At 54.4% G+C, this 13,073-nt stretch overlaps 1 protein-coding gene across 1 annotated transcript; it reads left to right on the forward strand.

Moving 5' to 3' along the window:
- The first annotated feature begins 7,208 nt into the window (after positions 1–7,208).
- Cd248 (CD248 molecule) lies at positions 7,209–10,756 on the forward strand. The gene has a single exon (XM_075973090.1). It carries the CDS (start codon positions 7,239–7,241, stop codon positions 9,531–9,533), a length of 2,295 nt encoding a protein of 764 aa, XP_075829205.1. The 5' UTR covers positions 7,209–7,238; the 3' UTR covers positions 9,534–10,756.
- The last annotated feature ends 2,317 nt before the right edge of the window (positions 10,757–13,073 follow it).

Raw genomic sequence — 13,073 nt, forward strand, 5'->3', positions numbered from 1 at the left:
CCTGAAGAAATGGAGACCCCAGACACAAAGGAAAACGAGGGCTTAGGCAGGAGAGACAGAAGCAGGGATCCTGGGGGACAGTGAGAGGCCAGGAAGAAAAGCAGTTGGACAAAGAAGGGACAGTAAGAGCCCCCCGGAGCAAGGCCAGAGGAGGGGTGCTGCCGAGATCAGAGAGACTGGGACTAGGGTAGCTGGGGAAGGATGCGGCACAAAGAAACTAGTCCCTGAGTCAGTGGGACCAATCATCCTTGTCTACCCAGGCCTGGGGTGGGGGTGGGGGGTAAGAGCCTAGCAGTTGGGAATGAAATTAGAAAAGTACTCATCAGGCTAGCGGTGGTGGTGCAGACCTCCAATCCCAGCACTTGGGAGGCAGAGACAGCAGATCTCTGAATTCGAGGCCAGCCTGGTCTACAGAGCTAATTCCAGGACAGCTAGGGCTGTTACACAGAGAAACCTGTCTTGAAAAAGAAAAAAAGGGTTTGCCTGTACAACACAGGCAGGGCTGTCCTCTCTAACCAAGACACAGGTTCCAGGATTCCTTTCCTTGAGGGCAGATGTGGCCAGATGTTCAGGTCAGGCATCTGCTAGGAGAGAGAACTGGGCTCCGGGCTGGATCCAGACTGCATATTCCAAGGCGCCATTTGCTTCCTTCTCAGCTGTGGGCCCAGGTGTGGACTTGCTAGGACACCCAGCTGTGCACGTTTAGCCATGCCAAGGCTGTGCAAATACATGTGTGTGCACATGCCCGTGCACGCAAGCACATTATCCTGTAACCACAGGCACTCAAACTCTTCATTGACAAAGGCCCCCTCCACTGTCGGCTACCCCCAGCTGTCAGAATTCTTTGGCCTCAGGGATGCTGAGGAGGGCCAACACCCCTTCTTCCCAGTTTGAGTTCTCCAAACCTCTGTCTCCCACCCATCCTGTCCCCACCAGCAGCATGACCCCCTCCCTGCAGGGCTGTCTTGCCAGAAGCACAGAGGGCGTGGCCCCAACAGTGGGGAGGGGAGGAGGTCACAAATGTACCCTTCCCTCCTCTGCGACTGCCCAGGGTAATCCTCTCCCACCCACCCACCTTGGTTCCCACCCAAGACTGGGTGCCTCCCACCCTCTCTCAGCCCTTCCTCCCGACGGCCTCAGAGCTGGGGTGGTTTAAGAGTTTAGACAGGGACTGAGGTGGGGGTGGGGACAGAAGAGAGAGAAGGGAAAGAGGTGATTTGTACACAAAGCAATGTGCTGGCTCAGCGGGCTAGCATGCCAAGGCTCTTCAGGATGCCTGCCGGGGGAGGGGGGAACCCCCCAATCTCACCCAATCCCCCCACCCAGCTGTTCCATGGGGCCCTTCTCTGGGCCAGCCATTCTTTAGGCCGCCTTCCCCCTTTCCTTCTGGGCCACACATTGCATCCCATCTCCCTTCTGCTTTTCCCGGACAGGTTTTCCTGACAATGCAGGCTTCTGTTTCCATGCCTGTCTTCTCCAGAGCATCTCCCATGTGGACCTCTGTCAGCAGGAAGACCTGGCCTTTTGGCTCCCACTGTGAGCAGAACTGGAGATGGTACACCCAGCCACTCAGTTCAGACAGGAGGGAACACTGGCCTCGGGGGCCCCAGCAGAGAACACAGTTGTGTGTGGGGACTCCTCCCATTTGTTTCTCACAGTGGTAACCCAAGCTGTCCCCGTCTTGGACTGCCGTCCTGCAGGGACGTGGAGACCATTCTCAGCACGCCACTCATGAAGGTGGCCTTCTTTATATCCTGCATATGTCCTTTGCTTATATCCTGCATCTACCCAAGCATCTAAACATTTTATAAACCAGGTGGTGAAGGCAGGGAGATATGAAATTCAAGGTCGTCCTTAGCTACATGATAAGTTTGAGGCTAGCCTGGTATATGTGAGACTTTATCTAAAAAAAAAAATTTCCATATATACATCTACCTGCCTATCCATCTTTCCACTTACAATACATACATACATACATACATACATACATACATACATACATACATTGGTCTAGCCATCCATCCATCCACCCAACAACCCTTCCTCCCTCCTGACCATGAATATTCATACAGCTGTGTGTGTATGTGTCAATCCGTGTACCTATCATCTGTGTATCCAACCATGTCCACAGCCATGAGCATGTCTAGCCATCATCTGCCTTGGTATCTGTCCATCCTCCCATGCATCTACCCATCCTTCCCCTATGCATCCATTCACATATCCACCCACCCAAGCTTTAATCGTTCGTCACATCAGCATCTTCTCTGCACTGTGGGTGAAACAATATGAATCACACTCAACCAGAACAGCAGAAAACTTGAGCCAGCCGGCTCTCTAGCTCCTGATCGCCAGATCCTTGGTGTTGCCCATTCCAACTATGAAGGAAAGTTCTTGGGCAACTTTCACCCCACTTCTCCCAACCTGGAAGAGGGCTGGGCACCCAAGTATGTCTCTTAACTCTTATTTTGATCCACAAAACCTTTAGGTTTGTTGAAGCCAGAGGTGTGCCCTCATCCACTTCTCAGCCCCTTATCCTGCCTTGGCTTCCCTCCATGTAGAAGAAGGCCTAGCTAGTACATCTGGAAGTTGGCCTTTGACCCTCTTCCTTCTACTTCCTTTGTCTGCTCCCCCAATCCTTCACTCCACTGAAACTGGGGTCCTGACCTCTGATCTGACCCACCCACTTGCCAGACATCCTAGAGCCTCTTCTTGGACGCCCAGCACTGGCCATTGCCCGAAGCATGACTGGGCTCACCACACCCTTGGACCGAGCTCAGAACCGCCCCCAAGGAACCTCCAGAGGCTGCCTCCCCCAGCCCGGCCCGCCCTGTAGCCCAGCTCTCCAGCCAGATCCCTTCCCTTTCCCAGATGATTGCAACAGTCTCCTAACCGGTCCCTGGCCTTGGGTTCCCTCCACCCACCATCCACCAACCACGGAGTTCCCTCGCCATGACTCTGTTCCCATGGCATCTACAGTGGAGCTCCAGCCTCTTAGGGGCAGCTTCGAAGCCTCCCAAGCCAGGCCTCTCCTCCTTGCCTGATGTTCTCTCTCTGCTCCCCACCATTCCCTTCTCCAGGCCAGGCAAGGAAGTTCTTTGCATCCTCCCAACCCATCTGAGCTCTGGCCCCAGAGCTAGCCTTCGGCCCAGGCCATCTTCCTGGCGTACTACCTCCCAGCCTCTGCTCAGAAGATAGCACAGGTGCTGCTGCTGGAAGACAAGTAGAGTGGGAATCAGGAGCTCCGGGTTCCAGGCTGAGCCCTGCCACTAACTCCCTGTAAGACTCTCAAAGCCTCAGTTTCCCCATCTACAAAAAGACAAGCACACCACCAGGAGAGTCCTGCTTCAAAAGGGTAGCTAGCAAGTGTAAATGCCGAGAGCAAGCAGGGTTTGGATCCAGGCACATCCCAGCTTCCCAGTGGCATCTTCAGGAGCCAGGTTCTTCCCTGCTCTGTGTTCATTCAGCAAGCCCCTACCACCGCAACCTTTTAGTTTATTTATTTATTTTAAGACAGGGTTTCTTTTATTTCCTTCCTTCCTTCCTTCCTTCCTTCCTTCCTTCCTTCCTTTCTTCCTTTTTCTGAGGTATGGTTTCGTTGTGTATCCCTGGCTGTCCTGGAACTCTCTCTGTAGACCAGGCTGCCTCTGCTGGGATTAAAGGCTTCACCACCACCTGGCTTCACCTCGAACTTCCTCTGCTGGGATTAAAGGCTGCACCACCACCTGGCTTCACCTCGAACTTCCTCTGCTGGGATTAAAGGCTGCACCACCACCTGGCTTCACCTGGAATTTTCTCTGCTGGGATTAAAGGCTGCACCACCACCTGGCTTCAATTTCCACTCTCGGTTTCCACCTCTGAAGCAATTTCAGCCATGCACCACCAACCCTAGTAACACATTCTTACTAAGCAAAGTCTCTGGGCCTGGAACTTTCCAGGCTCTGCGGCACAGTAGGGAACATGATGAGCCTGCTACCATGAAGCTCACAGTCTCCCAGGGCAGAGGTTCTCCACTGGGCACGTGACATTTGGCAATATCTGCAGATTCGTTTGTGTTGTCCTAACTGAAAGGATGCCAAAGTCAGGCACAGAACAAACCACTCATAACTACTATCTAGTCCTGAGTATCCATAATACCAGCCACAGGTGAGAGATTCTGGCTGGATTCAGGTCCTAAGAGACTTAACAAAGAATATACAAGGACAGAGAGTAATCAGTGAGGGGTGGGAGGTAGGGGGAGTGGGAGAGGGGAGAGTTGTGTGGGGGTGTGGTCAGGAACTCTGCTGACTCAGCTGAGACTTTGTGAAAGGTAGAGCATTTGGATGCTGCAGGAAAGAGAGCGAATTACAAGGCTCTAGATAGGAGATGAGCAGTGGCTGGGACGGACAGGAAGGGAAAGGGGACTGTGAAGTGCTCACACTGTTGATGCAGTTTTTGAAAATGATGTTAACGGGAAGTGCTGAGTTCCTGGACAAGGGGTGTGGGAGAAAGAGGAGTGAAGGATGAGCTCAAAGTTTGGCTCCTGCACCAATGGAAGGATGGACTCTGCTCTCCTGAGAAGGGGAGCGACCCTGTATGCTTTCAGCGCAAGGCTTCCAAGCATAAGGCAAATGCTGTATAGACGGTGGTTCTCACAGACTGGCTGCGTCCGCAGGGCCAACCTGGGCACTCTGAGGTGGTTAGTGAAAGCGGCTTTGCTCCCCTCTGGCGTCTAGATTTGCTCAGACTACTGAACATTTGTCTTGTGCTCTGAAGTTGACAGATAGGGAGTGCTGTGACCCAATGGTCCGGCTGGGCTGCAAGATGTGGACACATTTATCCTCATATGTAATGCGAAAACTGGAAGCCAGGCATGGTGACCCACACCTGTAACCCCGATACTGCTGCACAATAAGACCTGGACTCAACAAAAGAGAAGAGGGGGAAGGAAAGGAAAGGAAGAGAAGAGAAAGGAAAGTGAAATAATCAAAGGAGAGGAGAGGAGAGCCTGTGTGGTGTCACACACTCCATCCCAAAAGAGGCAGCTGGACCTCTGTGAGTTCCAGGCCAGCCAGAGCTATATAGTGAGAACCAGTCTTAAAAACAAAGACCAACAAAACAAAATGACATCAACAAAACGGGGTTGGGTGGGGTGGAGCAATGAAGGCTCAGAGACAGACTCTGATTCACACGGATCAGCGACAGAGTGATAGCATCTGGACCAGGGCAGTGTCCCAAGAACGAATCTCTCTCATCCATGGCTCAAAAGGTTTTCAGTGCTAGGAATCCAACCCAGGACCAGATGTTACTCTGCCACTAAGGCACATCCCTAGCTGGCTCAAAAATCTGCTAAAAATATAAAGCATAGATGTGAAAGCCCGGCATCAGGACTGGGTAGAGCAGGAGTTCAAGGTCGTCCTTGACTGAGTCCAGCTCAGCCTGTGCTACGGGAGACCTGGCCTCAAAAATCAAAAACAAGGGCTTAGAAAGATGGCTCAGCAGCTAAGAGTATTTGTTGCTCTTGCAGAGGACTCAAGTTTGGGTCCCAGCACCCACAGGGTGGTTTACAACTACCTGTAACTCCAGTTCCAGGAAATTTGATGCCCTTCTCTGACTTCTGAGGGGCACCAGTTTTGTACACGGAACAGATGCATATATGCAGCAAAACACTCATAAACAGAAAACAAAATTCGAAATATTAAAATAAAAAACAAGCGTATAAAAGGATTACCTGGTATTGGGTGGCTGTAGTACCAGCTACTCAGAACCCAGGAGTTTGGGGCTAGCCTTGGCAACACAGCAAATTCCTTCTCTTAAAAAAAAATAATAAATAGCCAGGCAATGGCGGCACACGCCTTTAATCCCAGCACTTGGAAGGCAGAGGTAGGATCTCAGTGTTTGAGGTCAGCCTGGTCTACAGAGCAAGTTCCAGGACAGCCAGGGCTACACAGAGAAACTCTAGCTCCAAAAACAAAACAAACAAAATATTAATAATGATAAAAATAGTACGAATAAATAAAGAGAAAATAGAAAATGCAGGCGTTAATCCTTCCGACAGAGTCTCAGGGGCCATCCTGGGTGCTTGGCCCAGTGCACAAACTTCCAGAGGCTTCTAGGAAGGGCAGGAAGAGGACCCTGGCCAGGCAGTGCAGCAGGTCCTGGGAGCAGGGAGGCAACATGATGCCTGTGTCATACATGCCTATCCCAATGTGCACCCCATGCCCATACATGGCCTTGCATGGGTCCCCTCATAAGCAGCCTGCTTGCCCTGCATATAACCCAGCCTCCACTTAGCCCAGAATCCTGCACCCTGCCCTCTTGCTGCAGGAGCCCAGAGAGGCATTTCCTGTTTGGGGGCTGCCTCCTCCCCCTCTAAGTCCAGGTTCCCAGGGCCCCTGACTGAGCCAGGGTAAGGAAGCGAAGCGGCAGTCCTTGGCCTCCTCCTCACTCACTAACCCCTAATGCTGGTCCTGTTGGAGCCAGAAAACTTGGGAGTGAGATAGGCTGAGCAAAGGGGCTCATCAAATACATGTCTGGTTGAGGTTCTCCATTCTCCGCATGGGGGTTATCAAGTTGATTCTCATGTAGGGCCTGGCAGGAATGGGAGGAGCTTCATAGGTTAGATCATTTAGCATGCCACATCATCCTTTCCCTTGCCTGTCCACCTAAGCGCATAGCATGTCAGGAAGACTGCATGTATGAGACCGGGGTTTGGCCGCCTGAGATAGACAGGGTGTCAGAGAGGATGCTCTTGCCAGGAGTTGGAAGAGGAGTCTGCATACATACTGTGATGGGAAAGGGCTGGCCCGAGCAAGTCGCTGAGCTGAGAGTGCAGCCACATACTGATACTGGTGAACCCAGATTTGGGTCTCCACGAGTCTCTCAGGAAGACATCTTCACCCCAGCTGTCTTAGCTGCAGATCCTGCTGAAGTTTCAGAGAGCTGACTAAGGACGCCTCTCGGGCAGGCAGTTCCCCTTTCCCTGACTCTCAGCTCTGTAAGGCCTGAGGTAGCCCGTTAGTTAAGTGCACCTCCTCCCCTCCTCTGCCCTGCTCATCTCACCCCAGAACCCCCCACCTCACTGCTTCCTGCTCCAACAGCCCCCGGGGAGCTAGCAGGGGAGCTGGCAGCCTCCCCAGCCCACTCCTTACAAGGCGTGAGTCCGCAGGGCCCGCCCCCTGGCCCTCCCTCCGGAGGCCTTGATCCCTCCCTCTGTCAAGAGCAGCGGCCGACCCGAGCCGGGCCAGTCGGGGGGCTTCGCGATGCTGCTGCGCCTGCTGCTGTCCTGGGCGGCCGCAGTGCCCGCACTGGGCCAGGCCCCCTGGATACCCGAGCCCAGAGCCGTCTGCGGCCCGGGCAGTTGCTACGCGCTCTTTCCCCGGCGCCGCACCTTCCTGGAAGCTTGGCGGGCGTGCCGCGAGTTGGGGGGTAACCTGGCCACGCCGCGGACCCCGGAGGAGGCCAGGCGTGTGGACAACCTGGTGGGCGTCGGGCCGGCCAACGGGCTGCTGTGGATAGGGCTGCAGCGGCAGGCTCGACAATGCCAGCCGCAGCGCCCACTGCGGGGCTTCATATGGACCACGGGAGACCAGGACACCGCCTTCACCAACTGGGCCCAGCCGGCTACGGAAGGACCCTGCCCGGCCCAGCGCTGTGCTGCCCTTGAGGCCAGTGGAGAACATCGCTGGCTCGAAGGCTCCTGTACACTGGCTGTCGATGGCTACCTCTGCCAGTTTGGTTTTGAGGGTGCCTGCCCTGCCTTGCCGGTTGAGGTGGGCCAAGCAGGCCCAGCTGTCTACACCACACCCTTCAACCTGGTTTCCAGCGAGTTCGAGTGGCTGCCCTTTGGCTCCGTGGCAGCTGTGCAGTGCCAGACTGGCAGGGGAGCCTCTCTGCTGTGCGTGAAACAACCTTCAGGTGGTGTTGGTTGGTCCCAGGCTGGTCCCCTGTGCCCAGGGACTGGCTGTGGTCCTGACAATGGGGGCTGCGAACACGAGTGTGTGGAAGAGGTGGATGGTGGTGTGTCCTGCCGCTGCAGTGAAGGCTTCCGGCTCGCCGCAGATGGGCACAGTTGTGAAGACCCCTGTGCACAGGCCCCCTGTGAGCAGCAGTGTGAGCCTGGTGGGCCCCAAGGCTATAGCTGCCACTGTCGTCTGGGCTTTCGGCCAGCTGAGGATGAGCCACACCGCTGCGTGGACACGGATGAGTGCCAGATTGCTGGAGTATGCCAGCAGATGTGTGTCAACTATGTTGGTGGCTTTGAGTGCTATTGCAGCGAAGGTCATGAGCTTGAGGCAGATGGCATCAGTTGTAGCCCTGCAGGAGCCATGGGTGCCGAGGCTTCCCAGGACCTTAGAGATGAGTTGCTGGATGATGGAGAAGAAGGGGAGGATGCAGAGGAAGCCTGGGAGGCCTTTGATGGCACCTGGACGGAGGAACAGAGGATTCTGTGGATGGCGCCTACACAACCACCTAACTTTGGCCTGGCCTATAGGCCCAATTTCCCACAGGATGGAGAGCCTCAGAGATTGTACCTGGAGCCTACCTGGCCACCGCCACTCAGTGCCCCCAGGGGCCCCTACCACTCCTCTGTGGTCTCTGCCACACGGCCCATGGTGATCTCTGCCATGGAACCCACACTGCCTTCTGCCCACAAGACTTCTGTTATTTCAACCACGCACCCAGCCCTCAGCCCTGTCCACCCACCTGCCATGGCCCCTATCACACCTCCAGCTGTGCTCCCTGAGTACCGGATCCCCAAAATCAAGGCCAATTATCCAGACCTGCCTTTTGGCTACAAGCCTGGGATTATCTCAGCCACTCACCCAGCGCGGCCTCCTGCTTACCAGCCCCCCACTATCTCAAGTAGATATCCCCAAGTATTCCCTCCCCACCAGTCCCCTATGTCTCCAGACACCCACAGGATCACTTACTTGCCTTCAGTCCTACCTAATCTCAACCCCGGGGATACCACTTCCAAAGCTCATCAACGCCCCCTGGCCCCAGATGTTCCAGGCATCAGAACCCAGGCTCCCCAGCTTTCTGTCTCAGCTGTCCAGCCCTCTCTGCCTAGCCCCTCTAAGTCCTCTGCCCACGAAGCCCCTGTGCCTGCTGCCACCCATCCTCCGGCCCTCCCGTCTCCTCTTCCCCCTCAGAGCCCCGTTAACCAGACCTCAACTATCAGCTCTACGCGTCCCTATTCCAGAGCCCCTCTATTCCCAAGGGAAGGAGCTCCCAGTCCCAAATTGGTGCCATGGCTGCCCTCAGTGGCTCCTACAGCAGCTCCAACAGCCTTGGCAGAGGCGGGTCTTGCAGACCAAAGTCAGAGGGATGACCGGTGGCTGCTGGTGGCACTCCTGGTACCAACATGTGTCTTCTTGGTGGTCCTGCTTGCACTGGGCATCGTGTACTGTACCCGCTGTGGCCCCCATGCCCCCAACAAACGTATCACTGACTGCTATCGCTGGGTCACACAAGCTGGGAACAAGAACCCAACAGAACCCATGCCCCCCAGAGGCAGCCTTACAGGGGTACAGACCTGCAGAACCAGTGTGTGATGGGGCACAGATACCCCTTGTGAGGTAGGAGGAAGGGACTTGCTTTGGACACATGGATGAGACCGCACCAGGTACTTATGGGGGCTACCCAGATGGACAGAAAGAATTCTGCTCCTTGGGCCCAGCATTCATGGCAAAGGAGACACCAAGGCCTCCAGGACCTTAAGGGGTGGGTGCTGGGATCTTCTCCAATAAATGGGGTGCCAACCTCACCCAAAGCTCCTGCCCCCACTGATGCCTGAGGGGAGGGCCTGGGAGAACTTGTGGGAGGGATATAGAGTTCCCTTCCATTTATCTAGGTAAGGTAAGAGTTCTTTAGAGGAGGCACGCTCCAGAGTTTTCCGTGAAACGAGCTGAGAGAGGGCTGGCTGAGCCTTGCGCACTGTCCCACAGCAAGTCCAGGATTCTAGAGGTTTGGCAGGGAAGAAAGCCCATATTTGCTCTTTTTTATTAAAATGCAAAGAAAAGCAGGGAAGACCTTGAGATGAGGGTTTCTGATGAACTGGACTCTAACTGGGGTTTGGAGATTCAGAGCACAGCAGGGTCTCCAGGGGTTGGCATTTCTGAACTTTCTTCTGAGCATTCTTTCCAATGTCATAGGCTTCCCAGAAGTCTAGGTGGGGGGAATCAGGGTCACCCAAGGATGCTACCACCCTATGGTTGTAGGGACTCCTTCTTCATAAGAGGTAGTAGGGGAGGAGGTAAGAATAGGTGCCCAGGAGGCTGAGAAAGAAAGCCCAGTTCTAGCTCCCTGGGTCCACTTAGAACAAGACCATTAGAGACCACACTTTACTCTTCGCTCTGTTGAGTGGAAGTGGAGAAGCCAGAAGACCCTAGCTTGAGAGAAGGCCCAGGATATTCAGGGTTGGTGTCCTAAGAACTGAGGAACTGTCTGGTCAAAAATCACCGAGTGTGGAATAACCTCCCCGTCATCCTCAGCTGATTGTCCTGAGGGGGAAGGGACGAGACCTGGAAGAGGGAGGCGCCGGTTCCACCACCTCTATAATTTTTTAGCTCAGCCCTTGAGGCCTCTAATTATGACTGGGCAAAACCGCACCCCCGCCCCAGGCAGGTGAGGAGGGGTGGCCCGGCGCCCTTTCTCTACCCGAAACCCCTATGCCACATTCTCTCCCAAAGATTGTACCTTAGGAGACCAGGAGAACGGGTGTGGAGCTGGGGACCAACTGGGAGTGGGGGTTAACAGAGGGGGCGGAGGGAACGCATCGCCGGGGTAGCCACTCTCACGTTCCCCTAACTCAAACCAGACGCCCCTGCCAGATCCTTCCCAGCTCTAACCTCGAAGACGCGGTCGAGGGGGCGGGTAAGGGGGGGGGAGGTTGATGGATGGAATAGAGGTAGGTCGCCTGGTTTTCTAGAAAGCCTGGGTCTGAAGGGATGTAGGTATCACTTATGGAATGACACCGCCTGCTGGGACAGAGGCCTGAAGTTTCTTCCCGTGACCCCTGGCAGAGGGTCGATTGCGCCCTGTGGGAAAGAAAGAGTTAAATGCGCTGCAGTCCGCGGGAGGATGGGTGTAGGGAAGGGGGCCCAGAGCCGGCTCTTTGTCATCTGGTAATGAGCACCAGATGCGGAGCTGCGTGCGGGCCTAAACAGACGGCCTCCCAGGGCAGAGCCCCCGCCTGCGCCCAGACCCAGGCTCCGCCTAGGCCGAAAGCTGAGTCTCAGGCTCCGCCCATTAACTCCCAGGCTGCGCTTCACCTCACCCGGGCGGAGGATGCTTAGGTTATCAGCCCCGCCCCTCCGGTCCACGAGCCACACCCCTTGGAGGGGAAGAAAACTCTCCAGAGGATCCGCCCTTCAAAGCAAGAACCTCGCCCCTTGCCAGCTCAAAGATGCCTTCAGAGCTATTGCCCGCCCCTCTGCCCTATCAGCTCCGCCAGGGCCCCGCCCAAAAGTGACAAGCGGTGTCCCCCACATCTGGACAGAAGCGGAGACAAGAGGAGTTTATAAATCCTGTCTTCCCCGAGGTATGAACTCCGCCCAGAATTTGCACATTCTCACGCAGTTACTCTGAGATACAAACTCTGTTCCTAAGAGACGCAAACAAACTCCGCCCTCCAGGGAAACGGAGTTGCCTACAACCTCTTCAGACTCCGCCCCCTCACTGAGCTCACTCCAGCGAACTACCTCCAGGTAACCGAACCCCTCCTCTGCCCTGCACTATGAAGATGCTCACAAGCCACGCCTTTTAATACTGCTTTAAATCGGGTCCACCCAAGGAAGCCCTTTAAAGGCCGCAAGGTGGCTCAATGGATACTGCTGTCAATCCTGACATGGGACCCACATGGTGGAAGAACAGACTCACCCTGTGACCTCCATGGGTCCATTATCGCCAATACAAAACAAAAAAATTAAGAAGCATATGCCCTCTCGCCGGTTAGACGGTGGTGGTGCATGCCTTTAATCCCAGCACTCAGGAAGCAGAAGCAGGCGGGGGTATCTTTGAGTTCAAGGCCAGCCTGGTCTAAAAAGAGAGTTCCTGGACAGTCACAGTCAGGGCTATTACACAGAGAAACCCTGTCTCGAAAACCCAAAAATAAATAGAGAAATAGTAATAATACCCTCTCTCCGGACTCCCCAGAAGTACCGTCCACTCTGGGAAAGAAACCCTACCTGTTCCCTCATAGTCTGCCCCGCCCTTGTGGTTACCCCCACAAACACATCTCGACCCCGCCTCCCTGAATGCAAAATACACTCGGGGAGCTCGCGCCCGAGCGCACACACACACACACACACACACACACACACACACACACGTGAGAAAGAGAGAGAGAGACTCTCCTCCCCAATCCTCTTATCTACTCCCAGCGCCCCTGAGCCTATCCCTGAAGCTCTTCTTTTTACCTACAGTAAGAGAGCCGGGCAGTGTCAATGAATGGCCATTTAGCGCCACCTGGCTTTCGCACCACGGACTTGCAGGCCACCGGGAGGATCTCAAAAGCATATTAGGGTACTGGAGAGATGAGGTGGTTAAGAACACTGACTGCTTTTCCAGAGGACCTGATTCAATTCCCAACACCCACATAGCAGCTCACAACTGTCTGTAACTCCAGTTCCAGGGGAACTGACATCCTTGGCAAAACACTAGTGCACATAAAAGAAAAATGAATAAAATCTAAAAGGCGTATTAATTATTCAATAATTACTTGATGTGTTTGTGCTACTTAAATATCTTCTGATTCTCCTGCCCCACAAGACATATATTCATCCTTCTGTTTGGGATTCTGTACCCAAGGGTGCTCGACTTTAGTAATCAAGCCACCCTATCAAATGGCCCTGAAAAATCTTTAAATTGACTGGCAGGACTCTAATTGTCCCTCCACATAATCCTGGTAGCAGAGGAGAAAGCACACCTTCTCATCTGGGATCCCAGAATCCTTGGAACTGGCCCCTGGTCGCTCCAGTAAGTGCTCTGACATTCGGGTGTTTACTGTCTCCGGGTGTGGTTTTAGGCTCTGAAGCCCTGTTTGGAAGCCCAAGGCGGTAGTTTTTAGGGAAGTGTTGACACCAGCCAGAATC

This window comes from Microtus pennsylvanicus, chromosome 5 (genome assembly GCF_037038515.1).
Source record: "Microtus pennsylvanicus isolate mMicPen1 chromosome 5, mMicPen1.hap1, whole genome shotgun sequence".
NCBI lineage: Eukaryota > Metazoa > Chordata > Mammalia > Rodentia > Cricetidae > Microtus > Microtus pennsylvanicus.